General features: G+C 49.4%; 1 protein-coding gene across 5 annotated transcripts; it reads right to left on the reverse strand.

The window, feature by feature from the left end:
* Window positions 1-4,102: 4,102 nt before the first annotated feature.
* On the reverse strand, window positions 4,103-27,664 carry LOC140898289 (zinc finger protein 692-like). Of its 5 annotated transcripts, none has more exons than XM_073311931.1 (10): window positions 27,507-27,664; window positions 24,173-24,257; window positions 23,137-23,185; window positions 22,588-22,728; window positions 20,932-21,060; window positions 9,355-9,417; window positions 8,383-8,461; window positions 7,527-7,641; window positions 6,563-6,662; window positions 4,103-5,346 (listed from the first exon to the last, which is right to left on the reverse strand). In XM_073311931.1, exons 2-10 carry the CDS (start codon window positions 24,204-24,206, stop codon window positions 4,962-4,964), a joined length of 1,095 nt encoding a protein of 364 aa, XP_073168032.1. In that variant the 5' UTR covers window positions 24,207-24,257; window positions 27,507-27,664; the 3' UTR covers window positions 4,103-4,961. The 5 variants fall into 5 exon arrangements, with proteins under 5 accessions (XP_073168032.1, XP_073168029.1, XP_073168030.1 ...); XM_073311928.1 differs by having other exon boundaries at window positions 23,137-23,247; window positions 27,507-27,594; XM_073311929.1 differs by lacking the exon at window positions 24,173-24,257 and having other exon boundaries at window positions 27,507-27,596.
* Between the last annotated feature and the right edge of the window lie 134 nt (window positions 27,665-27,798).

Below are 27,798 nucleotides of genomic sequence, written 5' to 3' on the forward strand. Positions count from 1 at the left end.
GCAGTATCCTTGAACATTGGAGGTCTGGGTTCTCTTCCCTCTCCCACCATGTACTCCCTGTGTCACTCTAGGCATGTCAGTTAGGCCCTGTTCAGTGGAAGCTAGGAACTCAGACACTATGATAACAAGGACCAGATAGCTATGGTAGATGGACTTGGGAGATGTGGGTTCAATTCCTAGCTAGGCCAGTAACTTAATCTCACTGTTATTATGGATGCAATTTTTGTCAAGGTGATCATCCCTGACACGGAACCCGTGCATTTTACCACTGATTTCAACTTGTCTGTGAAAAGAGGGAAGTTATTTTGTTACTATAAAGTTAAGCAGTGTTTGAAAAAGAAAGTATTGTCAAAAGAAATCAATCAATAAAATTCCATAGCTTCCTTTTGCAAAGTAAAGAAAACTTAAGGCTTGTCAACCAGAACAAGCTTGCTGCGGACCAACATATCCTGTGCACCCTGCCTACAAGCATTAGTGGTTTGTTAATGTGCTTTGATCTCGTCCCCTTTGATAATATTGATGTTTATTTATTTATCACAGCACTGTAACAGTTAAAAGGAGGTTTGGAATGATTCAATTTCTATCTGGAAATGTTGGCAACCATCTATTTTGCCATACACACACCAACCCACAAAAGAACATTTCCATCTATAATAATCAAAATGTACAGATAGGCAAAGTAAGAAAAATGCTTCTTGAGAACTTAGGAGAGTCAAATTCCAGTGAGTTAGACTTCTGAATTAGGGTTGTTACAGATACACTCACACATGAATAGTAAAAGCAGTTGTGATTTGTTGGTTTAAGGATATTTAGTTGGTATGTGAAGGGATAGCTCTGTGGTTTAAGCATTGGCCTGCTGAACCCAAGGTTGTGAGTTCAATCCTTGAGCAGGCCATTTAGGGATCTGGGGCAAAAATGGGGGATTGGCCCTGCTTTGAGGAGGGGGTTGGACTATATAACCTCCTGAGGTCCCTTCCAGCCCTGATATTCTGTGACATGTGATGTAAACAATTTGTATTTTAACCGTCGATAAAGCGTTAACTTTTTGAATCTCAGCATGTCTATGTCATTAAATAATTCTCTGCCCACCGGCGTCATTTCCTGCAATTGTGAAAATTTAAATGGATCAAAATCAGGAAAAAAATTGCTTAAAAAATAAACATTGATATTATCGGTCAAAATGGTGAAAATAAAAATAAAAATTGAATTGTATTAAGCCTAGTTAAAGAAATGAACTGTTTACAACTGGTTAATGCGCTTTGATCAACTCCAGTATCAAAGAGGACTGGATCAAAGTGCAGTAATGAACGCTTAACGAGCTGCAGCAAGGCCCACAGCAGGCACATGTAAATGTTTCCATAGGCAAGCCCTGTTTGTTTAGCAGAAACATTTTACTGTTCATAAATGCACATTTATGTTCACAATCAGCCTTTATTACAAAAAGTTTTGTTGCCATGGCTCGAAATGATCTATTTTTCACCATGACTGTGCTGCGAATTAGGCATAATTTTACCGTGACAAAATCCTATCCATAACCATTATTACCACCCCGTGTCTCAGTTACCAATCTGTCCTTACTTCACAGGGTGCATGCAAGGACAAAATCCACGGATGATTGTCAGGCGTCCAGTGTGAGGGCTCTATAAGCCCTAAGACCGGTAAGCACAGGCACAGTTCTGCTGGCATAAACCCCATTGACTTCAGGCAGATGCATCCTGGCGAAGACTCAGGGTATGTCGACACTAGAAACGCTATAGCGACACAGCTGCAGCGCTGTAGTGTAGACACGAATTACAGCAATGGAAGAGGTTCTTCCGTCACTGGAGTACATCCACATCTCCGAGAAGCACTGTCTAGGTCAGTGGAAGAATTCTTCTTATAACACAAGAATGGAAGAATGGAGCTAGACTGTTCTCAGTGCTAGCAGATGACAGAATGAGGAGTAATGGTCTCAAGTTGCAGTGGGGGAGGTTTAGGTTGGATATTAGGAAAAACTTTTTCACTAGGAGGGTGGTGAAACACTGGAATGGGTTACCTAGGGAGGTGGTGGAATCTCCTTCCTTAGAAGTTTTTAAGGTCAGGCTTGACAGAGACCTGGCTGGGATGATTTAGTTGGGGATTGGTCCTGCTTTGAGCAGAGGGTTGGACTAGATGACCTCCTGAGGTCCCTTCCAACCCTGATATTCTATGATTCTATGATTCTGTCAATATAGTGCTGTCTATGCCAGGGCTTAGGTGAGCTTAACTTTGTTTCTCAGGGTGAATTTTTCACACGCCTGAGCAATGTACGTAAGTCAACCCAACTTTCTAGTGTAGACCAGCCCTCACTGAGGAATGGTTTCCTCTCCATGACATGAACAAGCCCTGAGTGCGAATGTATGGCTCCCTCTCGGGGAGAAGTGACTCTGTCCACAGACAGCCCACCCCAAGCTCGTCCTCTTCAAGGACTAGAAGACCATGTGCCGAGGAAACGCAAGGCAGAGTCTGCCTGATATCCCCAAGAGATTTGACTCATACTTGTGTTCTGGGCTCCAAGGAGAGTCACTACCGGGAGGTGGAGGTAGGTGATTGGGACGGCTGGGCCATAGGGGTGGCCAGAGAGATCGTGAGGGGGAATGGGGAGTTGAGTGTCAAGCCAGAGGAGGGATCTGGACAGTGGGGCTGTACCGAGGGCAGTACTGGGCTCTCAGCTCCCCGCACACCCCTCTGGCCTTGAATGAGAACCCTGGGGAAATCGGGGTGCATCTGGACTATGACTGAGGGGAGGTGACATTTTACAACGCAGACACTGAGGTCAGTTCTTCAACTTTGAAGCTTCGTTTGCTGAGAAAATCCTCTCTTCCCTCTGGCTCACGTCTCCAGGGACTGGTATCTTGTTGAGAAGAGGGTTCAGAGCTTTTGCTGACTCCACATAACAAAAACCTGCTTAATATGCAAGACAGTTATCCCATTAGGAGTTAGGCGCCTAAACGCTTTGGAGGAGTTGGGCCTCCATCACTTGAAATCTTCTCCCGTGACATAAGTAAAGAGGATCCAGGAAGAAAACGGAGGTCATCTTGTGCAAAAGTGGCGAGATATGGTTTCAATTCCTGGCTCAGTCACAGACTCTCTGAATATAAGAACAGCCATACTGGGTCAGACCAAAGGCCCATGTATCCCAGTATCCTGTCTTACAACAGCGGCCCATGCCAGGTGCTTCAGAGAGAATAAACTGAACGGGCAATCACCAAGTGATCCATCCCCTGTCACCCATTCCCAGCTTCTGGCAAACAGAGGCTAGGGACACCATCCCTGCCCATCCTAGCTAATAGCCATTGGCAGGACTTAGCTGCCATGAACTTATCTAGTTCTTTTTTGAGCCCTGTGATAGTCTTGGCCTTCACAACATCCTCTGGCAAAGAGTTCCAGAGGCTGACTGAGCGTTGTGTGAAGAAATACTTCCTTTTGTTTGTTTTAAACCTGCTGCCCATTAATTTCATTGGGTGACCCCTAGCTCTTGTGTTATGAGAAGTAACGAACACTTCCTTATTTACTTTCTCCACACCCATCATGATTTTGCAGACCTATATCACGTCCCCTCTTAGTCGTTTCTTTTCCAAGCTGAAAAGTCCCAGTTTTATTAATCTCTCCTCATACGGAAGCGGTTCCATACCCCAATCATTTTTGTTGCTTTTTTCTGTACCTTTTCCAATTCCAATATATCCTTTTTGAGAGGGGGCGACCACATCTGCATGCAGTATTCAAGATGTGGGCAAACCATGGATTTATAGAGAGGCAATATGGCATTTTCTGTCTTCTTATCTATCCCTTTCCTAATAAGCAATCTTTGAGCAAGTCCCCTGGGGTAAAGTTTTCAAACATGCCTAAGACATGGGCCTCAGAGGTATTTAGGCTCTTAATGCTCACGATTTCAATGGATGTTAGGAGCCTAAATACCTTTGAGGATCTGGGTCTAAGTGACTTAGGAGACACTGATGTTCAGCAGGACCGAGGTGTTACTGAACATCTTACCCTTATGCCCAGATCGGCACCTAACTCCCATTGAAATCCACAGACTTTAGGAGTCTAAATACCCTTGAAGATCTGGCCCTTAGTCTGTCTGTGATTCGGTCTCCCATGCGAAAAGAGGGGATCAGAATCCTTACTGTCTCCTGCCCTTTGTCTGTTTGGTCTATTTACACTGGGAGCTCTTCAGGGTAGAGACTTTCTCACAGTGCATGCCTGCAGCTCTCAGCACAATGGGCTCACAGTCTCCATTAGGATGCCAAGGTTCTGCTCTAATGCAAAGACCACAACACAGGCAGGCTTTTCTGCAGCTGGACGGGGGGTGGCTGCTGAACCTCCACTCAGAGGAGCTGCACCAACCGGGGATGGGGTAATTTCACAGGAGAATGGCAGGGAAACAGCAGCAGGAGCTGTGGCCATTGGGATGAAGACAGGCTCACCTACCCTCAACCCTGCCCTGCCCAGGCTGGCAGAACCAGCAGCCCCATCAGAGAAGGTGCTCTCCCCACCCCAGGCATGACACAAAATAATTCTTTATTGAGGATTTGTCCAAAGCCCTGAAGCCGAGAGTAGCAAACCCAAGGCCTGTTCCTGGGGAGGGTGAACCTCAGCATTTCTCTTCAGAGCCCCCTTGCTCCAGAGAAGGTGCTGGTGTCAGTCCTCTTGGCCAATGGAGAGTCTGCGCTCTACTGACTGTGGTGTGGGGAGGCTGCGCAGGGCTGCCTTTGCCTCCCTGTCCTCATACTCTCAGTACCTGGGCAGAATTTCAGATCTTCTGCTGTAGTCCCCAGCCATGGTTCAGTCATTATCCCCACCCCTCTTCTAAGTGCTTTATGTCCCACTCTCAGCAGAGTCCAGCTGGAAGGCAGGATCCTGCTGGGATCATCTCTGCCAACATCCCCCGTGGTTTAGCCCCCAAGCGCTAGTCAGACACAGATCCCGCTCAGCATGGCTCGTTACTCGGCGGAGGCTGCGATGGGGGACACCGGCCCTTCCGCCTTCTCCGTTTTGCAAAGGCTCGGTGCAGGGATCTCCAGCTGCTCTGTGGCAAGTGGGCATGGTGCACATGGGTGGTCCTTGGTCGGTGTGTCCTCACCGAGGCTGGAGAGCGGGGATGGCGCGTCCCAGTGGCCGGGTGCTGGCATTTCCGGCGTAGGCTGGACCGGGCCGGCAGCCACCTCGGGATGGCTCTTGCTTTTGTGTGCGGTGACGTTGTCCTTCTTCTCAAACTTCTTGCCACAGATGTCGCAGGAGAACAGGTAGAAGGAGTCGGCGTCATGCTTCTTCATGTGCCAGTTGAGGGAGGCCTTCTGACGGCAGCTGAAGCCACAGATCTCACACCTGTGGGTGGGGAAGGGGATCAAGAGGAGAGTGTGGAGAAAGCCGGGCAGGGAATCAGAGAAAGAGAAAGCTCAGAGTGGGATGCACAGAGTAGACAGGAACACAGAAACTGCCAGACTGGACCAGACTCAAGGCCCATCTGGCCCATTACCCTGTCTCTGACAGAGCTCAGCACAAGATGCTTCAGAGCAAGGTGTAAGAACCTCATGGTGGCCAATGTGGGCTAACCTGGCCTGCACGTTAGGTCTGGTCCCGGGCTCTAATGGCTAGAGAACTGGCTTAAAGCCTGAAGCAGGAGGTTTAATCTCCCTTCCAAAATTGCTATTGTTCATTTTGGTCATTCTCAATATTCTTGTTTCCGAATAAATGTCCAATCCTTTTTCGGAATCTCACTAAATCTTTGGCCTCAGCAACTTCCTGTGGCAATGAGTTCAACAGGCTATTCAGTACTCCTCAAACTTTTGAGGATCGTGCCCCCCCCCCTTTCCCCTCTCTGCGCCTCCCCTTGTCGTCCCCGGAGCCCAGGTTGGAATGGTGCCGCGGGTTGGGGAGGCAGGGAGGTGGCATGGTCAGTGGAAGGGGGCCGAGGCTGGGGGTGGGGCTGGGAGCTGGGCTGTGGCCAGGGGTCGAGGTTGGGGACAGATGCGGGAGTGGACCCGCAGCTGAGCTGCAGTGGGTGCCAGCACCCGGGCCCGCAGCCAGGTGTGGCTCCGCTCCCGGCCTTGCCCCCAGCCTTGGCCCTGGGCTGGGAACAGGGCCGCAGCCAGTGGCTGAGGCTGGGGACTGATGCGGGGCAGGGAGCAGCGCTGTGTTGAGGCTGGGGATGGGACAAGACGTGGGGCCAGGGATGTGGATGGGGGCGGGACTGGAACAGAGCTGGGAGCAGGAGTTGGGGGCTGGCCTGGGCCCCGCTGTGCCCTCCTGGACATTTCTCCACGCCCACCCTAGGGAGGCAGGCTTTGGGGACCTCTGGTCTACAAGCATCTAATGGGTGTAGACATCAAAGGGGTGAGGGGGAGAGGCCTCGTCTGTGGTGTACTTAGGAAGAGGGCCCGGACAGCCCTAGGGACTGTATCCTCCAGAACTGGATCGATGGCACCTAATCAGGGATTTCCACCTTTGGCCTCTCAGTGCTGCAATTCTTAGGGACAGAGAGAGCTCAACACAGAGGAAGGACCCCAAGTCACAGAGCAAGCCAGCTAGGTTTGCTACTTACTGTATGGGTTTCTCCCCTGTGTGGATGCGTCTGTGGACGATCAAGTTGCTGCTGGTGCGGAAGGGGCGGGCGCAGTACTCACAGATGTAATCCCGTTTGTCTGCAGGGGGAAGGAGAGCAGATTACTGGCTGCACTGGGCAGCGGGATGTAGGGCAGGGCATTTTACCCAAGTGGAAGCAAAGGTAGGGATGAGAGAAGGGCAGTAGGTCCATGGGACAAAAAGCAAGGGGGTGCCAGAGCAGATATTGGTAGTGAGTCCAGGGCTGGAATGACAGTGGGACCTGCAGGTTGGGATTGAGGGGCACTGGCAGAATTGTGTGTGTAGGGGGAGCTCAGGACCAGAACAGCAGAGGATTCTGTGGGTCCAGACTGAGATGCATTAGCAGCAGCACTGGGTGTGGCTCCTGGGGCTAGAATAACAGCGCTGTTTGCAGGGCATGACTGAGAGGCACCTGCAGAGCTGGGGCTGGGTGGGAGGGAATCCCAGGGCTAGAATAGTAGTGGGGGCTGTGGATCAGGACTGGGGGGCATCGGCAAAGGTCGAAAGGGGCCCAACCCAGGGATGGAATACAAGGGGGCCTGTGGGTTGGGATTGAAATGCATTGGCAGACCTGCATGATTGTGGGGCTGGAATTGAGGGGCATCTGGCAGATGATTGTGTACGAGCCCAGGGCTGGGACTGAAGGGCAGCTGTGAGGCTGGATTGAAGGGTACTGGCAGAGGGCTGTGTGTGTGTGTAGGAGCTCTGGGCTGGGACAGAAGGGGAGCTGTGGGGCTGGACTGAGGGGTACTGGCAGCGGTTTGTGTGTGTGTGTAGGAGCCCAGGACTGGACTAAAGCCCTGTGGATCTGGATTGAGGGGCCCTGAGAGAGCTGTGTGCATGCTGAGGGGAGGGAGAGCCCAGCACCGTAGCAGAAAGGCAGGTGCTTTGAGGCTTTAGCCCCTGTGCTCAGGCATACTGACCGCTGTGCAGCTTCTCGTGCTCCTTCAGGTGTTTCTTGAAGTTGAAGGACTTGCCACAGCTGGGCTCAGAGCAGGTGAAGGTCTTCTGGTGCACGTGCTGGTATTTCTTGTGGTACTGCCGTTTGGGGGTGGAGGGGAAGCAGAGGGTAGGGTCAGCTGCCGCCTAGAGACCCCACAGTCCATCCTCCCTGGTTCATACCTAACTGAGCGCCCTACCACGGAACTGGGAGTCAGAGGGAATGCTTGGTTTGACTTTGGGGCTGGACCAACAGCCCCAATACAGGGGGTCTCCTTGGTGCCACTCAGCTCTCCCTGTGGGACCCAGCAGAGGGAAGCCATAACTCTATGACCCATTCAGCCCCCAGCCTTTCTGTGGAGGCTGCAGCAAAGGAGGCCAACTGGATCACGTTCCAGAGTCAACTGCAATCAGTGGGAATCTCACCATGGATGTCGATCAGCTCTGGGTTGGGGCCTTAGCTCTGATATAGAATCTTGTCCTGCTGGGAACTGAGGACACACGGACTCGTTTCACTGAACAGCCAGTCAGATGGGAACGATCGGGGCATATGTGACAGCTCCCATTTGGGCTGAGGATTGAAATGGGGATGTCCAGAATTAAAAGCATAAGTAGCTACAGATTGAACTATGGTAAGACCATCGCAGACTCCTATTCTCTGTGGATCAGGCACAGAGGGGGACCCGTAACATACGTTCACCAGTGGGTCACACTGAACTGATTGTCAAGCCGGCAGCTGGGCTGATACCATAATGGTTTTAGGCCACATATCCCAACAGGGACCAGGCGGTGCTGGGGGTGGGTCAGGTGCCCCTCCCCACAGGTCACTGTGTCACTCACGTTCAGGTACTGGCGGTTGGAGAAGATCTTGCCGCAGCCCTCGAAGTCGCACAGGAGCATCTCACGCTTGGTTGCCTTCCTGCAGAGAGGAGGGGGTGAGGATCTTGCAGGTTATTGATGGAGCCAGGATGCAGTTCAGCAGCCCCTCGGTTCTCAAACCCTCCCTCGTCCTCTCCTCTCCCCGCTGCAGGGGCAAGAGCCGTGTCCTCTGCAGCCACCTTCCTGGATCTTTCTCTGCTCACCAGCTGCCTTCGTCACCTCTCCTCTGCAGCTTGTGACATCTGGATAAAGCCCCCTTCATCTCCCTGCCTCACCGGCTCTCCAGCTCCTTTCCAAACTCTTTTTTTCCCATCTATGCCCATCTGCTCTGGTCTCTTGGTCAGCTGTGCAAAGTATTGGGGGTGGAGTGGTGGACAGGTTGGACAAAGCACACCACTAGCAACGGGGAAGGTGTGTGGGTTGGGGGCGCTAAGGGGTGGGTCGCATGCCCTGTGGAAGACGCCAACCGATGGGTGTGGTGGATATGCAAGAAACACCAGGGAGTATCACTGGCTGTGAGCCTATGCAGGGACACGAGAGGGGTGGTTGCAAGGGGGAATGGACAGGAGACCAAGTGGCAAGAGGACTGCACATCACTGGGGCCATTGAAAAGTATGTTAGGTAATGGGCTGTGGGAAGCAGCCCCTGGTGTGTGGCTCTGGGGCTAATGGGGCTTTTCCTCACCTCTAAGTCCAACTGGAATGGCGCTGCAACCCCCACCAAGAGGCCAATCCAGACAGAGCGGGAGATCCTACCCCTGCCCAACTACTTCCCTTTGCAGGAGGCACCACCGGCTGCTCAGTGGAATGGGGAGTCCAGCTGTGGGGAGCAGGGATACAAGGGACTGGTCTGCAGCCCAGCTCTGCTACTATAAGGGCTCTAGGGCAGGGCAGCCAGCAGAGTCATGTCCAGGGTTCCAGGCCAGCTTCCTACCTGATTCTTTTGGGGCCGATCTGGGCCACATCCTTGTTGCTCAGCTGTCCCCGCTTCTTGCGGCTGCAAAGGAAGAAACAAACTGATATGGTGCTCCCAGAGGGGTGTGTCTCTTCTCCTCCTTTCTCCCCATGTAGTCTCCCTCTCCCCTGTCCTGTGTTTTCCTTTTCTGTACACCCTTCCCCATCTCCACCATGAACGTCTCTCTCTTCCCGTCATTGCGAGAAGGCATAGGAGACGAAGGCTGCCTGGCCTTCTCTGGGGCAGGGATCTCCAGCTTCCAGCTTCCTCCTACAGAAAGGGCTTCTGGTGCCAGATCTCACGTAGCTGGCAGAATCCAAGGGTGCCCAATAGCCCCTTCTCAGGACTCATGTGGCCTTGGCACAGGAAGACGAAGAGTTCCCTGTCCTTTTTCTAGCTAGCACCAGATGAGGATTGGAAAGGGATCCAGAGCATTTGGCCAGCTCAATGCCCTCCATGGAGACACCAGGAGTCTTTCCCCCTTTGTTCACCTCAGACACCCAAGTCCTCCCTATAAGATCAGACTTCCCACCAAAGCTCCAGATTGCCCCAGCTGAGAGCATCCCTGGGAAGTCCGGTCAATCCTGCCAAAAAGCCACTGAGCCTGTGGCATTGAGTGACAGGGTTTCATTCCAAGCACCCCTGAATCCCAGAGGGCACGGCGGCTCTGGTCTGCCCTGGATCTCAAGGACCCAAAGCAAACCCTGGTCAAAGGAGAATTTAGGGTGGCCACCCTAGGATTGCTCTGGCATCTTCCTGGACCTCCAAGCCTCACTGACACCCACATGGACACAGCAACACCTCTCAGGCAACGGGAAGAGCTCTAGTTTGGCCCAGCACTATGAATTTCATGTCTTGAAGATCAGGTCAGTGTAGAGGCCAGTGCTCAAATCGTGAAAGATCTTGAAATGCCTAAGTCTCATTGAAATCAATGGGAAATAGGCACCTAAACATCTTTGAGGATCGGGGCCTGGGTGTTTCCACGGACTGCTAGGCTTTAGTTGTAGGCTGGGTGCACACCCCCATCTTTCTGATAAAGGGTACCCCTGCCGAAAGGATACAGGGCTCTGTCCAGCTCACCCCGCAGGCTGCTGGGGTCACTAGGGTTCAAAAGTTAAAGGTTTACACAGTAGAACCTCAAAGTTACGAACACCTTAGGAACAGAGGTTGTACGTAACTCTGAAATGGTTCGTAACTCTGAACAAAACGTTATGGTTCTCTCAAAAGTTTACAAGAGAACATTGACTTAATGCACCTTTGAAACTTTACTATGCAGAAGAAAAATGCTGCTTTCCTTTTATTTTTTTTTAACAGTTTACATTTAACACAGTACTGCACTGTATTTCCCTTTTTTTTTTTGTCTCTACTGGGGCCTGATTAATTGACTGGTCAGTTTGTAACTCTGGTGTTCATAACTTTGACGTTCTACTGTAACTATAAAAACATACAGTCAACATCATGCCACAATATATAAATTGCTTTAAATCAACCTCTAAAATGTTCTCAGGCAGCATTTTTCGTACTTTGCCTTTCTGTAAATTTTCAATGGATTTTTTTTTGTTGGTTTGTGCGTATGTATGATGAAATGGATGTTTATTGACATTGAACAATAACAATCTAATCTTTCCAAGCCTAAATATACCGCAGGCATGCTAGATACAGCTGAGCTCAGTGCTTTCCTGCTCCATGAGAGGCTCCAAGATTCACCAGATAACAAGCTAGCCGAGGACAACTTGCGCAATGTTACAATTGTTGGGTCTCTGTGCTCATAGTGATAGTACGTTTCCATATAAGTAACCTCAGTTTTTCTGGCATACAAAAACTATTACACACTGCAAGATCCTATGTGTGTGTCTAACATGGCAAGGAAAAAGAAATTGACAATACTATATTTAGAAATAGCATGTGTTCCTAAAGTTAATAGAGTACATTGGAACAGTTACACAAGAGGGCAGAGTTAAGGTTACATGTGCAGCCTTTAACATTTGCCTGACTTCTGCGCACTCATGGTCATGGATTTCCAGAGGAGACGAGCACAGCCTGCTCCCCTGACTTTCAACTAGAATCTCAAGTGCTCAGTGCTTCTGAAAATTAGGCCTTCAGGGTTAGTTTTTCAAGAGGACTCAGCAGCTCCAGAGGTCCTGATGAACATTTTGAACATTTGGCCATAACCATGCAACCAATACCATTCTCCTAATGGCTTTTTTGGTATCATATTTCCCAATTTTTAATTAAAGTAAAAAGATGGACAAAACAATAAGACCGAAAGGAGAAAGCATCACTCTACAATTTCAAAGCTCTGATGGCTTGTAATAGAGATGTAATCAGAAAATTTAAGACCTTCAATGCAGTGTGGATGTATTTGGTAGGACACCCCCGAGATGCAGTCATCCTAGGGTTCCTAGGCACTACGGTAATACAAATAATAATGAAATGATACTAAAACTTGACTAGGTCAGTAGAACCAAGCTGCTCTTGGATAAGTCCATCGTTTGCATGATAAAAATAAAGAGCATTAAAAACTTTTAGAAAAATCCACTCTGGACATTAAATAAGACAGAAAATGATTTTATTTCTGTGCTGTTTGACAGTTATTTTAAATACCTACTCCTCACCACACAAAATAGCTACAAGTTTCCATTATTTATAGTGTAATTAAATTAAAAACAATTATCCTGTTACAAACATGATTAAATTTTATTATTTACGAACAATAAAAAGTCTTTAAACACAATGTATTGCAAATAATACAGTTAAGAAAAAAAGATTCAGTCGTAATCACGTTAATCTAATATTTTTAAACACAGAGAAAGTTTGGTAACATACACTTAAGTTTGATCTAATTTAAAAATGTTCTGTCTGCATTATCCACCTTCCAAGGTAAATCTTGCAGTCACTTTGCTTTTGTTGTTGTTGGTCTGTGATGGAATGTCCTGAAAAGAGAAAGAAGTTAGAAAATGGCAAAATTCTCATTTTGGTGAAGAAAACGGATGTTAAAAATCACGGATGATCTGCCATGTTCACTATGTAAGATGCAGGCTATGCAGCTTACTTTGCAAGTGCAAGTTGAGGCTGCTCAACGCTTTGCAACACTGTATATGCGTGTTTGCTGAGTAAGTATCCGAACATGTGTTTGCTGGGAGGGCAGTGTGAGAGCCTGAGCGAGTGTCCGATTGGCTGGTAGCCTGCAGGGGGCGGGCAGTGGGGCTGTCTGTCTGTTTGTTTCAGGGGAGCCTGGCTGTTTAAAAATAGCCAGAGCTTCTCGAACCAGCTGAGCGGCGGCGAACCAGCTGAGCAGCGGGGGACAGCAGAGCAGCACACAGCAGGAGTTCTCCTGGAGTGAGCCCAGTGAGGCTTACATCTTGCCAACTTCTCTGAGGAAGCTCATAGTAAGAAGGTGATATGGAAGGGAGGGGTTCAGCTATTGTGACCTGCACTGGATGTGCCATGTTTGTCTTTCTTCCACAGGACAGAAGCGACTTTGCGTGTACAAAGTGCAAGCTGGTCTCCATACTGGAAGAGAAGATTGAAGGTCTGGAGCAACAGATAACGACCCTGCGTTGCATATGAGAAACGGAGGATTTTCTGGACAAAAGTCAGGATAGGCTTCTACGGGCACAAAGCTCTACAGATATAGAGCAGGTTGCACAGCAGAGCCAAGAGGCCAGTGAAGAAGCTTGGCAACATGTGACCTCCAGAAGACGAACGGGGAATGTCCGGGTTTCAGCAACGCGGACACAGGTAACTAACCGCTTTCATGTTCTCTCCACAGGTACCGTTGCGGAGAGTGGACCAGATGATATGTCTGGGGCGAGAAAGCAGAAGGAGACTCTGCTGGTTGGAAGGCATGAGATGCGCTGTCCTGAGATGGGGGGTTCCACGACCACCACTCCCAAGAGAAGGAGGCGGGTGGTGGTGGTCGGGGACTCTCTACTCCGGGGGACTGAGTCATCTATCTGCCGCCCTGACCGGGAAAACCGAGAAGTCTGCTGCTTGCCGGGGGCTAAGATTCGCGATGTGACAGAGAGACTGCCGAGACTCATCAAGCCCTCGGATCGCTACCCCTTCCTGCTTCTCCACGTGGGCACCAATGATACTGCCAAGAATGACCTTGAGCGGATCACTGTGGACTACGTGGCTCTGGGAAGAAGGATAAAGGAGTTTGAGGCGCAGGTGGTGTTCTCGTCCATCCTCCCCGTGGAAGGAAAAGGCCTGGGTAGAGACCATCGAATAGTGGAAGTCAACGAATGGCTACGTAGTGGTGTCAGAGAGAAGGCTTTGGATTCTTTGACCATGGGATGGTGTTCCATGAAGGAGGAGTGCTGGGCAGAGACAGGCTCCACCTTACGAAGAGAGGGAAGAGCATCTTTGCAAGCAGGCTGGCTAACCTAGTGAGGAGGGCTTTAAACTAGGTTCACCGGGGGAAGGAGACCAAAGCCCTGAGGTAAGTGGGAAAGCGGGATACTGGGAGGAAGCACAGGCAGGAATGTCTGTGAGGGGAGGGCTCCTGCCTCATACTGAGAATGAGGGGCGATCAGCAGGGTATCTCAAGTGCTAAAATACGAATTCACAAAGCCTTGGAAACAAGCAGGGAGAACTGGAGGTCCTGGTGATGTCAAGGAATTATGACGTGACTGGAATAACAGAGACTTGGTGGGATAACTCACATGACTGGAGTACTGTCATGGATGGTTATAAACTGTTCAGGAAGGACAGGCAGGGCAGAAAAGGTGGGGGAGTAGCACTGTATGTAAGGGAGCAGTATGACTGCTCAGAGCTCCGGTACGAAACTGCAGAAAAACCTGAGTGTCTCTGGATTAAGTTTAGAAGTGTGAGCAACAAGAGTGATGTAGTGGTGGGAGTCTGCTATAGACCACCGGACCAGGGGGATGAGGTGGATGAGGCTTTCTTCCGGCAGCTCGCGGAAGCTACTAGATCGCATGCCCTGGTTCTCATGGGTGACTTTAATTTTCCTGATATCTGCTGGGAGAGCAGTACAGCGGTGCATAGACAATCCAGGAAGTTTTTCGAAAGCGTAGGGGACAATTTCCTGGTGCAAGTGCTAGAGGAGCCAACTAGGGGGGGAGCTTTTCTTGACCTGCTGCTCACAAACCGGGAAGAATTAGTAGGGGAAGCAAAAGTGGATGGGACTCTGGGAGGCAGTGACCATGAGTTGGTTGAGTTCAGGATCCTGACACAAGGAAGAAAGGTAAGCAGCAGGATACGGACCCTGGACTTCAGGAAAGCAGACTTCGACTCCCTCAGGGAACGGATGGGTAGGATTCTCTGGGGGACTAACATGAAGGGGAAAGGAGTCCAGGAGAGCTGGCTGTATTTCAAGGAATCCCTGTTGAGGTTAGAGGGACAAACCATCCCGATGTGTCGAAAGAATAGTAAGTATGGCAGGCGACCAGCTTGGCTTAACGGTGAAATCCTAGCAGATCTTAAGCATAAAAAAGAAGCTTACAAGAAGTGGAAGGTTGGACATATGACCAGGGAAGAGTATAAAAATATTGCTCGGGCATGTAGGAATGAAATTAGGAGGGCCAAATCGCACCTGGAGCTGCAGCTAGCGAGAGATGTTAAGAGTAACAAGAAGGGTTTCTTCAGGTATGTTGGCAACAAGAAGAAAGCCAAGGAAAGTGTGGGCCCCTTAATGAATGAGGGAGGCAACCTAGTGACAGAGGATGTGGAAAAAGCTAATGTACTCAATGCTTTTTTTGCCTCTGTCTTCACGAACAAGGTCAGCTCCCAGACTGCTGTGCTGGGCATCACAACATGGGGAATAGATGGCCAGCCCTCTGTGGAGAAAGAGGTGGTTAGGGACTATTTAGAAAAACTGGACGTGCACAAGTCCATGGGGCCAGATGAGTTGCATCCGAGAGTGCTAAAGGAACTGGCGGCTGTGATTGCAGAGCCATTGGCCATTATCTTTGAAAACTCGTGGCGAGCAGGGGAAGTCCCGGATGACTGGAAAAAGGCTAATGTAGTGCCAATCTTTGAAAAGGGAAGAAGGACGATCCTGGGAACTACAGGCCAGTAAGCCTCACTTCAGTCCCCGGAAAAATCATGGAGCAGGTCCTCAAAGAATCAATCCTGAAGCACTTACATGAGAGGAAAGTGATCAGGAACAGTCAGCATGGATTCACCAAGGGAAGGTCATGCCTGACTAATCTAATCGCCTTCTATGATGAGATTACTGGTTCTGTGGATGAAGGGAAAGCAGTGGATGTATTGTATCTTGACTTTAGCAAAGCTTTTGACACGGTCTCCCACAGTATTCTTGTCAGCAAGTTAAGGAAGTATGGGCTGGATGAATGCACTATAAGGTGGGTAGAAAGTTGGCTAGATTGTCGGGCTCAATGGGTAGTGATCAATGGCTCCATGTCTAGTTGGCAGCCGGTGTCAAGTGGAGTGCCCCAGGGGTCAGTCCTGGGGCCGGTTTTGTTCAATATCTTCATAAATGATCTGGAGGATGGTGTGGATAGCACTCTCAGCAAACTTGCGGATGATACTAAACTGGGAGGAGTGGTAGATACGCTGGAGGGAAGGGATAGGATACAGAGGGACCTAGACAAATTGGAGGATTGGGCCAAAAGAAATCTGATGAGGTTCAGTAAGGATAAGTGCAGGGTCCTGCACTTAGGACGGAAGAACCCAATGCACAGCTACAGACTAGGGACCGAATGGCTAGGCAGCAGTTCTGCGGAAAAGGACCTAGGGGTGACAGTGGACGAGAAGCTGGATATGAGTCAGCAGTGTGCCCTTGTTGCCAAGAAGGCCAATGGCATTTTGGGATGTATAAGTAGGGGCATAGCGAGCAGATCGAGGGACGTGATCGTCCCCCTCTATTCGACATTGGTGAGGCCTCATCTGGAGTACTGTGTCCAGTTTTGGGCCCCACGCTACAAGAAGGATGTGGATAAATTGGAGAGAGTCCAGCGAAGAGCAACAAAAATGATTAGGGGTCTGGAACACATGAGTTATGAGGAGAGGCTGAGGGAACTGGGATTGTTTAGTCTGCAGAAGAGAAGAATGAGGGGGGATTTGATAGCTGCTTTCAACTCCCTGAGAGGTAGTTCCAGAGAGGATGGTTCTAGACTATTCTCAGTGGTGGAAGAGGACAGGACAAGGAGTAATGGTCTCAAGTTGCAGTGGGGGAGGTTTAGGTTGGATATTAGGAAAAACTTTTTCACTAGGAGGGTGGTGAAACACTGGAATGCGTTGCCTAGGGAGGTGGTGGAATCTCCTTCCTTAGAAGTTTTTAAGGTCAGGCTTGACAAAGCCCTGGCTGGGATGATTTAATTGGGGATGGGTCCTGCTTTTGAGCAGGGGGTTGGACTAGATGACCTCCTGAGGTCCCTTCCAACCTGATATTCTATGATATTGCACACAGGCATTGTCATCGGATTGGGTTGACGGTACTTACAGAAGGAGATGAGAGTCATCTGCGAAGGAACACACACTCCAGTATGTGACGTGCTCTTGATGCGCTCTCTCTTGCTCCTCTGATATTATTTTTTCTGTCTCCATGTCCCTAGCTGCTGGTATCATAATGGCTACAGCAAAAACCACACATCAATGTGTAACTAATTTGATCAAAACCATTACTTCCTTTAAACCTTAAAGGGACACCACAAACAAGTTTAGCCGATCTTTAAAATGCGTGAAAAGTTCAGGTGCTCTACATTTGATTTCAGTGGGAGTCTGATATCTATCCTACTTAGTTAGGCACGTCTGAAAATTCCACTAAGCACTTACACACCTTTGAAAATCTGGCCCTAAAAGACGATCAACAGAGTAGTCTCAAATGCACAAAGTAAAGAAACTGAAGGGAAAAGAAAGATTTAGAGGGAAATAATATTTTTATTTCCAGTGATTTTGAAAGTTTTCAGACACAAGCATGATTTTTGAGTATATGGTGTACCTCTAATGGTAAAATTAAAATGCTGCAGGGAGAGGAAGGGGCAGCGCAAATTAAATATATAATTTACCATTATTTTCTGTTGTGTTTCGATTAATGCCTCCAGAACTTGTTCTCTACTGGTAGCAAACTGTTACTTAGTTTCACAGCCCCTGTAAAACAGACATTAATAGACTTTCAGTATAGAACTGAAGTCACAAAAACATCTAGAAAGGAAAAAGGCAGAAGATCCTTTACTGTGCATGTTAATACTTACTTGGTATCTGTTTGGGTTTATATTTTGGGGCTTCTTTCTCCCATAATTCCCACAAAAACATATAATCATGAAGAGATAGTTGAGGATGGAAGACTGTTCACACTTAATTCAGCTAATTCCAAAGGAAATGCTTTTATACCTTCCTGTGTAATAAAAACATTAGAAAGTCTGGAAAGAAAGAGTTAGGGTCTATAATTAATTCCCTGGTGTTATGTAAGGCCGCAGTTCAAGAAGAGACTTAAGCATATGCTACTTTTTAGGCATATAAGTAGGCCCATTGACTTCTATGGGACTATCCATGTGTGTAAGCACAGGCACCATTGTCAGCCCTTGTGATTTTACTGAGAGTCTTGTGATATTTGGTGTCTTTCTTAAAGCCCCAGGTCCCAGAGTCAAGCGACCACCAGCGTTTATTTAGATAAAATGGAGAGAAATTTAAAGAACCTATAATTTATTATTAGAAAAATCCAAAAAAAACCCAAACCACTCAAATCAAATATTCATGATTTTTGAGATGTTACTCATTACTTCTGTACACTTGAGATCGGCAGTACTGACTTTTAAATACTTTGGTGACTTGGAGCCTAATCATTCACTAAGAACCTGACCCAACTCGCAGTGATTTATTGCAAGTCATTCCTCTCACTTCAGTGAAGGTTGCATTGGGCTCAGTCACCCCAAGCAGTTTCCAGCACCCACCCAAGCTTAACTTGGCTTCCTTGGATCTTCAGAGATTAACTCAACTATCAACATCATAGTACTGAAACCAACACATCTTCTCAGCAATGAGCAAATTTTCAGCATCATTTATCTAGAAATGTAATAACAGAGGGCTCTTCAATCTAACAGACAAAGGTATAACAAGATCCAAAAGCTGGAAATTGAAGCTAGACAAATACAGATTATTAATAAGGCACATTTTTAACAATGAGGGTAATTAACCTTTGGAACAACTTCCCAAGGGTTGTGGTGGATTCTCCATCACTGGCAATTTTTAAATCAAGATTGGATATTTTTTTTAAAAGATCTGCTCTTGTGCACACAAGAATTAACTCAGGGAAGTCCAGTGGCCAGCATTATGCAAGAGGTCAGACTAGATGATCACAATGGTCCCTTCTGGCTTTATAATCTAAGAAACAATACGCTAATGCATACATCATTTTCTGCATAAAAGTATTACAAATTCACACTAGCAGCTTCAGTGCAGAGAACCAGACACTACACTGCTGAATATTTATTATCATTGTGTGATGGAACCTTATGAAAACTACAGCATTAGTTTACTCCTGGGGGAATTCTGAGCCACTGCTCAAGTGCAGAATGAATGCCTCCCGGAGATATTTTTTCCCCCTGTAGAAAAATTGATTCTGATGGGGAAGTGAAAGGAAACTGCAATTACACTTTTCACGCACTAGGGGCTGATGTGATGCCAGAAGAGAGGACAGCTAAGTCACGGGTCAGAGCAACCAGCCATGGAGAGGGAGAAGACAGAGGCTGCCCTCCTCACAGTGCTGTGCCAGGTGAGGAGGCACGGGATATGGAGGGGGGCAGAGTGGGACACACGGTGTTGTTAAGGCGGGTCACACAGACTGACGTTCCGGAGGGATAGTGGAGGGGGACAGTCTGGGGTGGGAGCAAAGGAGCTAGTGGGGTGACAACTTTGAGCCCAGGACCGAATAGGAGTGGGGGTGCAGGGCCACATGGAGACGGGGGGGGAGGAAGGGTGCAGGGCCACATGGGGACATATGCAGAAATGAATGGCTGAATGGGGAGTGGGGATGCAGGGACACATGGAGACAGAGGCAGTAGATATGCCTGACTGAATGGGAGAGACATGGGGGAGGTTCCCCAACAATCCCCACCCCGCAAAAAAACCTGTTCCATACTTCTCCCACCCACATCCACCAACCCTCCAGATTCACTTCCAGGCTCCTTCCCAGCAATTACTTCCCTCTCCCTCAGCTCCTTCATTACCCCTGAAATCCCCAAGCCTTTGTACTGCTTCTCAATGATGTGGGAAATACATTTCTGTATTGTAGTTTAAATGAATTATGATCAAAGTTCTGTATTAATATGCCCGGTAGAGAATCTATTTGTCAAAAAACATTTCCTGAATCTTTTTGTTGTTGTTGTCTGTATTGTTACAGACATACTTGCTTACGGGTATTTGAAATAAATTACCAAAATAACTGAAACTGGCACGATTACGTTGTATTACTTTGACAAATAAAATATGCAGAATTTTAAAATACTGTGCACAGAATTTTTAATATTTTGGTGCAAAATTCCCCCAGGAGTAACTACTTATACACTGAAGCCCTATTTAGCCATTCGCCTCTTCCCTGGTGAGTAGGATAGTGCAGTACACTATGGCCACTTTGTACCACTTGGGCAACACAGAGGCCATGTTCTGGCCCCACATGGCCAGAGGAGAAATCCCTTTGTGTCAGTGGAACTCTCTCCAGGGAGGGATGGCTCCTGTGGAACCCTCCCTGCACTCTCTGGTGCTGTGGGGCGAGCTCTGATATATCAATTCTCCATTGATGTTAGGGATCTTATGCCAGTGGTATGAGTTAGAGCAGTTTAGGAGCTTCTCTAAGTTATGCAGAGGGCAGACGGCGCAGGATCAGGGAGCTGCAACTGGTTCCATGACAGCTCCACCTGCATTGAATGGAGCTGTGACGTGGGCAAACTTCAGCCCTACTATATTCTCTCTGACTACCCAGACACTAGTACGCTTGTCTCCCCCGCTGTCCCCAAGTTTCATTACTGGCTCTATTACCATTGAAGTCAATGGAAAGAATCTCTATTAATGTCAACGGGCTTTGCTCAGGTCCTCACATGGCTCCCATCACAGTGGCTAAGCATCCTCCGTGAGCAGCACTGGCTAGGTATACAGAAGCATTCGTCCATCCACTTAGCTGCATCTAATCAGGGGCTAAGCCGGTATAGCTATGGCGCTTAGGGGTGAGACAAATTTCACACCCCTGAGTGATGTACCCATGTTGATCTACATTTTAAGTGTAGACCAGGCCTGAGACACCCAGCGTGGTGTAGTAGACAGCTCTGCGCTGGGAATTGGCTGCGGTTTGGTCTGGCTGCTATTGTCAGGGGTCTGTAGTTTCAGAGCACAGGACAGCCCCACACACGCCCTCAGGCCTTTAGGTTAGCCAGCATTCGAAAACTTTGGGGTTGGGAAATGTAGTCGCATCTCAGATGGGCCCAGAGCCACTTGGATGATCGAGCTGAGATAGACAAACTGATCTCAACCCCTTCCTTCTCACTCACCCACTTCTTGCCTTCCTTTCTCCTCTCCCTATGTGCTCAGGCTCTCCCTCTTCACCTGGATTGGCCCTCTGCCTGTCTTCCCCCTCACCTGGATTGCACCGCCTTCTCCTCAGAGGGGCTGCCGTTGGCTGGACTCGCCTCGGTAGGCAGCTGCGCACCCTTCACGGGTCTCTTGCGGCTCTTGTTCTGGCTTTGTTCTCTTTTCAGCTCGGAGTCACTGGATGGACAAGATGGACATAGCAACTGATTACAACCTGTGAGAGGGGGCTCTCTAATGGCAGGTGAAGCTAGACATGGGAAACAGAGGAAAAGCAACCCAATGCCACTCAGGGAGAGGCACACAGACTAAAAGCATCTCCTCCAAGCCAGTGCTAAAGGAATCAATGTATTATTCCACGTTCACGTCAGGTTAGAGCTGAGAGTTTAGTCACACAACAGTCAGGGTTAGATTTGTCAGAGCAGCCTTCCCTCTGCAGAGTATGTTTAACAAATGGGTCTCTCGTTTCCAATATCAGGACAAAGTCACAAGGAAGCTTGGGAGGAAGGATGGGATTGTGGTTAAGGTACAAGACTGGGTGGCAGAACAGCTGGGTTCTGTTCCTAGCTCTGAAACTGACTCACTGTGTGGGTGAAATCAGGGGCCTTTGTTGATCAGATCCCCCTTGTGGCAAGGTGGGGAGCTACACCAACTTGGCTCCAGCCCCTGATGCTATCACACCCAACTCTGTGTTTGTCAAGTCCTTGTTACAACCTGACTTTTCCTGGCCAGATCCTCAGCAGTCTCTGGCCCCTTCAGGGTGAAGGGGAGTCAGAAGTTCCATGGCTCTAGTAGGCGTTACTCAGCCCTAGGTCTCCTGCGTTTAGAACCTTCTTCTCCATAAGCCCCTGGCTGGAGTATGCAGGGGAGCCCAGGCCTGCCCAACTCACTGGGTTCAGCTCGGGGCCTGTTTGGATCAGCTAGAACCAGTCTTTGTCAGCCCCTTGCTGCTACCTCCTGCCTATAGGCTTGCCATGCTTCTCTTTCTTTGGAGTGTTAGCAGTTCACCAGCCTGCTAGAGGGCGGCTCTCTAGCAGCTGCCTTTCCTCTCGGGAACTCCCCTTCTAACTGAGGTCCTTAATTTTTTTTATCATGCCCAGGTGCTTCCCTGCCTAATTAACTGCCTCCCAGTTCCCTCAGGTGAACCTGAGCTGCCTCATTCCCCAGTGTGGAGCCTGTCAGAGCTGGGCTGGGCCCTGAGCCTTCAAAGGGCCATCTACCCTCTGACATTGCAGTGGGCAAATCTCTTCCCCTCCTCTTACCAGTAATGAAAATAAGGTCCCTGCCCTGGGGAATTTACAATTCCAGGGCCGGATTCTGATCTCACTCATATAACTGAGAATTAGGAGCTCTCAGAAGTGGTGTTTAGGAGCATCCCGGGGTACCACAGCTACCTGTGAAATCAGAGTGAGGCCTCAATTATACCAGCAAGGTGTTGGCAACCACAAAGCAGGGAGCAGGTGGGAAAGGGCAGAGATCCAGGAAAAGCTATGGAGAGCTTGTTCTGTATGCGCCCAGTGGGTTCCTGGGTTAATTGTTAATGTACGAAAGGGCCACGGAAGGTGAAGGGACAGAAGACCAGGGCTGTGGAATTACATCAGAACATACACAGACTCTTTGTAAAGTGCAAGACTTCGGTCCAGCCTGGCAGCCCTTCAGAGAGCAGTGCAGTCAGCTCCCTCCCAGCCCAGCTCTAGCATCCCTTACCTGTCCAGCGAGGGGTGGTAATTCTCACTGCGCAGGTCATCCGTGTAAGTGAGGTCATCTTCCTTGGTGAAGTCTTCATCCTCCTCCTCTTCCTCTTTGGGGTCAGGCACCTCCTCTGGTTTATCCTCCAATCCTGGTGCACTGCAAGAATCAGATGTCAAGAGAGGAGGTTGGATGGAAGCGCATCTCCCTGAGCCATGGCTCTGAGGGGAAGTCTCTGAGGGCTCTGTGGGTCCTGATCCCACCATCTCTCCTCACAGCCTGATGGCCATCCTGTCTACATGTCCCTGTCAGTCACTGGTCTCTCTGCTGAAGCTGTTCACAACAGCGCTGATGCTAATAATAGGGATGGGGCAAGACTGTCCCACTGGGAACTGGCTTGAGAACTCAAAAGTTAATTTCAGACCGGATGTTGTCAGACGGGAGTGACTCTGGGTCATCGCACTGCTGGGGATACAGGACAGCTCCTCTCTAGTCCCAGGAGCACACGCACAGGGGATAGGTGAGCACCAGGGACAGATGATGAGGAGAAGAGCCACCGTCACTCACCTCTCCGGCTCTATCCCTTCCATGCCAGCCTCTGCCTCTGCCAGGGGAGCTGTGGGGAGAGAAACTAGGTGCAGTCAATGGAAGGGTGAGATGGAACCATGAAGCTGAGATCTGCAGAGAAGGGACGGGGAAGGAAGGCGCAGTTGTGGGAGAGAGGGTTTGGGAGGAGAGAGGAACACAGAGTGAGAAGGCCCTGAGGAAGGGAACTAAATCCTCATTCAGGGTATAAACCAACCACTAACAGGCCAGAGAAAGGGGACTAGGAAGAAACTATAAACAAGTTGTTCCATAATTGTCCAAAGGGGGTTTCTTGTCCCTCCTATGAAGCACCTGAGACTGGTCACTGAGGGATAAAGGGCTGGATGGACTCCCCCTTTCCTCAGAGTTTTGGGGATCCGAGACCCACAGCTCTTTCCCTCACTCCAGCCGGGAGATCACGTCGGGTTTGGGAATGAGAAATCCTGCTGAGGGGGGAAGAACATGGTGGGATGGGGTGAATGAATGGTTTGTGGAATGTCTGTTACAAAGAAAGTTCCATGACTTAACCCGGCCCCTCCCCGACGCTGTGGGGACGTGGTATCGGAAGACGGACATGAGAGACCCTTTGGAAGAGTCGGACATGCTTCGTCCCCTTGGAGAAGATGCTGGGAACTGCACACGCCAGGTGACCCAGCCACAGCACTAACATCAAAACACTTAGGCCAGATACCAGGCTGTAGCGGGGAATGAAACTTTCAACAAAAAGACTTCTCCTCAGAAAATGAGATTTGGTTGAAAATTATTTCATTTGCAAAACAGTTTAGCTTTCAATTCCATTTTTAGAAAATATTTTGAAATGATAATTATTTTTTGGGAGAAAGAACTCTGCCAGAGTTCTACTTTCTCCCATCTCTCCTTTTCCACCTGAAAAGAGGGGGAGGAAAGTCGAAGAGCGAGATAAATTAATAGTGAAGTGTTACGCTGAAGGGTTAAGCACTGAACGTGATATTTGTGGAGAGAAAGCTTCCAATACCCAAGGGAACAAGGAATCCCTTACCCAGCGAGGTCACACTCTCGTAATTCTCCTGCATGACGTCCCTGTAGAGGGCTCTCTGACCTGGGTCCAGCACAGCCCACTCCTCCTGCGTGAAATACACAGCCACTTCCTCGAAGGTTACCTGTCCCTGAAACAGCCACAGTTCCCCACTCAGGACCAGTTCCCCAGTCACAGTGCTACCTGCCCCAGACTGTTCTAGTTTCCTGTTTACTTTCAGTAAGGCTTATAGTATCCCTAATCCCCAAGTTAGAATCTCCTCCCTACTGCTCCCATGTGCTGCTCACTCACTCCTGGTCTAACATCTCCCCACTCATCATTCAGGCCTCTGGCCATTCCCTCTGCTCATAGGCGCTGATTTTTATTTTTCCCGGTGAGTGCTCCGCCTGAGGCCCTGCCCCTTCCCACAAGGCTCCACCCTCACTCTGCCTCTTCCCGCCCACTCTCCCAACTCCCTGGCCTGTCCCTCACTCGCTCCTCTCAGTCCCCTTCCCCAAGGCCTCCTGCCCGCCCACTGCTGGCTCCTCTCTGCCCTCCCTTGAGGCCGGCCAGCCCGGGGGCCCCACTAAACAGCTGATTGGCAGCAAACCCTGGCCGGCCCAACAGATGTGGCTTGTGGGTGCTGAGCACCCCCTATTTTTTTCCCATGGGTACTTGAGTGCTGGAGCACCCACGGAGTCTGTATCTATGCCTCTGCTACCTAATGCACCTTCAGTCTCCCAGGATGAGGGTCACTCATTAGTATGTGAAACTGAGGTGGTTCTCACGGGGTTCACAGGGACCGACCAAGCAAATCTATGGAAGCTCCATATGGAATTCCTCCAATGCAGGATCCAGCAGGTGCGAGATGGAGCCCTCCTGCTCTTTATTCTCACCCAGCCAAATTAAACCTGAACCTTCAGCATCTGGCTCAGTCCACAAGGTTAATTTCTCTCTTTGGTTCCTTCCATTCCCTCGGAGGACCGTACCACCCTGTCGTGCTGTTTTATGCATGTGTTGCTGGTTTACTTTTGAGAATCTTGACTCCCCTTCCTGCCGCCCGCCCCCCAAGCTCTGGACTAGAGGTGCCCTGAACTATAACAGTGAACAGCTGCATTCTTTGCTTTACAGCAATGAGTCTCAACCTTTCCAGACTACTGTGCCCCTTTCAGGAGTCTGATTTGTCCTGCGTATCCCCAAGTTTCACCTCACTTAAAAACGACTTGCTTACAAAATCAGACATAAAAATACAAGTATCACAGCCACTATTAGGGATAAATTGCTGACGTTCTCATTTTTACCATCTAATTATAAAATAAATCGATTGGACTATAAATATTGTATTTACATTTCAGTGTATAGTTTATACTGCTCTACAAACAAGTCACTGTCGATATGAAATTTTAGTTTGTACTGACTTTGCTAGTGCATTTTTTGTAGCCTGTTGTAAAACTAGGCAAATATCTAGATGAGTTGATGTACCCCCTGGAAGACCTCTGTGTCCCCCAGAGGGTACTTCTGGTTAAGAACCACTGCTTTTCTTTTTAAAGACAACTGGTTCAGTTAGTGTTATACAGAAGGTCTGAAGAAGATAAGTCTATTTGGTGGGGAAAAAAAGTTTAAAAAAAATGGAAATGTTGCATTTTGTCTGACATTTTCCTTTTTAAGCTGTTTTAAGGTTTGGTGGGGGTTTTTTGAAAAAAAAACATTAAAAACTTCTGTTTCCTTTCTGTGGGAAAATCCCCACTTTTCAGTTTTAAAAGCTCCTTCCCCTGTTGGAAAAAAGATCAAGGTAATAAAAAGACCGGGGGGGGGGGAAGAGGGGGAGGCTTCTCAGTGAAACTAAACCAAAATTTTCTTAAACAAACAAAAAACTGACCAAAATGAAAAAATTGTTCAGAAATGTTTCTGTCTGTCAAAAAAAGACACTTCACATTGGAAAAAAACCCCCCACCCTGGCACAAAATCTTCCACCAGCTTTCCGCAGGTTATTTGTTCATTTCACACCACAAGGAAACTGGAAATAAGGGACAAATTGAAGTGTGGGGGCAATAAACCATCACTTGAAACCTTTAAACTTGGCATGGGGCACTGTCAGCAGACAGGATACTGGGCGAGATGGACCTTTGGTCTGACCCAGAGTGGCCGCTCCTATATTCCAGAGCGGACATCTCTCTGTGAAAGTTGGGCTCTAGTTGAACCACAAGTTGCTGGGTTCTATGAAGGCCTCCTGGGGTGGGAGTCTCTAGTCTGTGTTATGCAGGGGATAAGACTAGAGGATGATCATAATGCTTCCTTCTGGCCTTAAAATACAGGAGTCTATCTTTGGCGTGCTGGTCATGCCAACGTTTTTGCAGCAAGCACCTTCACTCTGTGCTCCATACTGCCCGATTCATGGGGAGGCGCTGCCTGTGAAACTCCACCGAGCCATGACGCTGGTCTATGCAGCTGTTGCCTCATCTTAAGACTGTGAGCATTTGGGGGCAGGCGCTGTCTCTTGGTTCTAGATTTTCACCCTGTCCTGCATAATAGGGCGGGGGTCCCTAGGGACTTCAGCAATACATAGAGCAAATAATAACTATACCACTTCTGCTGACATGCACGGACTTGCCCACGACCCCTCACACAGGGTGCACAGCGAGACTTGCTGGACAAGGATTTTGCCGGCCTGGCCCAGATCTCAGAGGGGACGTTTCGATACGCTGACCCTTCCTCTCATCTGTGGAATCTTGTTCAGGCCGAGGCCTCCCGAGCAGGGACGGTGGAGCCTTCCCAAAGTCTGGGCGGAGAGGGGGGGAGAGACCCCACCCCCTCTGTGGTCCTGTCCCCACGGCCCATCCAGCAGCTCGAGCCCAGCCGGGGAGCTGCGGCAGCTCCGGGGAGCTGCGGCAGCTCCACCTGTCCGGGGTGGGGGAGCTCAAGAGCAGCCCCTCGCCTGCGTCCCCACCCAGGGCATGTGGAGGGCCCACAGTTCCCTACAGCTGCACACATGGCTCTTACCCTAATCTGGTTCCGGCCGAGGCCTCAGAGCTGCAGCCTGGCCATGGTAACAGCTGTGCGGGCAGCTGTGAGGAGCCGTAGACCTCCACCTGCCCTGGCTCCAGCTGCCGGCCTGGCTGGGGAGCAGAGCCTCGGTGGTGGGGAGGGGGGGCGGGAGGAGGAGGAGGAAGGGCAGGGTGGGGCCCATGGCAAAAAGTAGATGGGCCATGGGCCCCTGCCCCACAGCATCAGGGGTGTGTGGGGGAAGACATTTCATCCTTTGATTTCCCATCAGATCTGTCTCTCCCACCATCCCTTCTCAGCCACATACTTGGCTCTGCTCCCGCAGCATTTCCCCACCTCGCATCGTATAAGCTACCTGAACAGGCTGGGTCGACTCCCCCTGCCCCAGGCAGGCTTCAGCCAACGCAGCCGCCTCTTCGCTGCTGTGGGGCTCCCTCGCCGTCACCCAGGCCCGCACGTCCGGCCGCAGTGCCCCCAGGAACTGCTCCCGCACGACGATGTCCACTATCTGCTCCTTGGTGCGCTCCCCGGGCCGCAGCCAGAGCCGAGCAGCCCGGCTGAGCCGGGCTAGCATCTCTCGGGGAGCTTCTCCAGGCCGGGCAGCGCCTGAGCGGAACTGCAACCGATGGGCTTCCTCGCTGGCCTGC

Source organism: Lepidochelys kempii, chromosome 14 (assembly GCF_965140265.1).
Source record: "Lepidochelys kempii isolate rLepKem1 chromosome 14, rLepKem1.hap2, whole genome shotgun sequence".
NCBI lineage: Eukaryota > Metazoa > Chordata > Testudines > Cheloniidae > Lepidochelys > Lepidochelys kempii.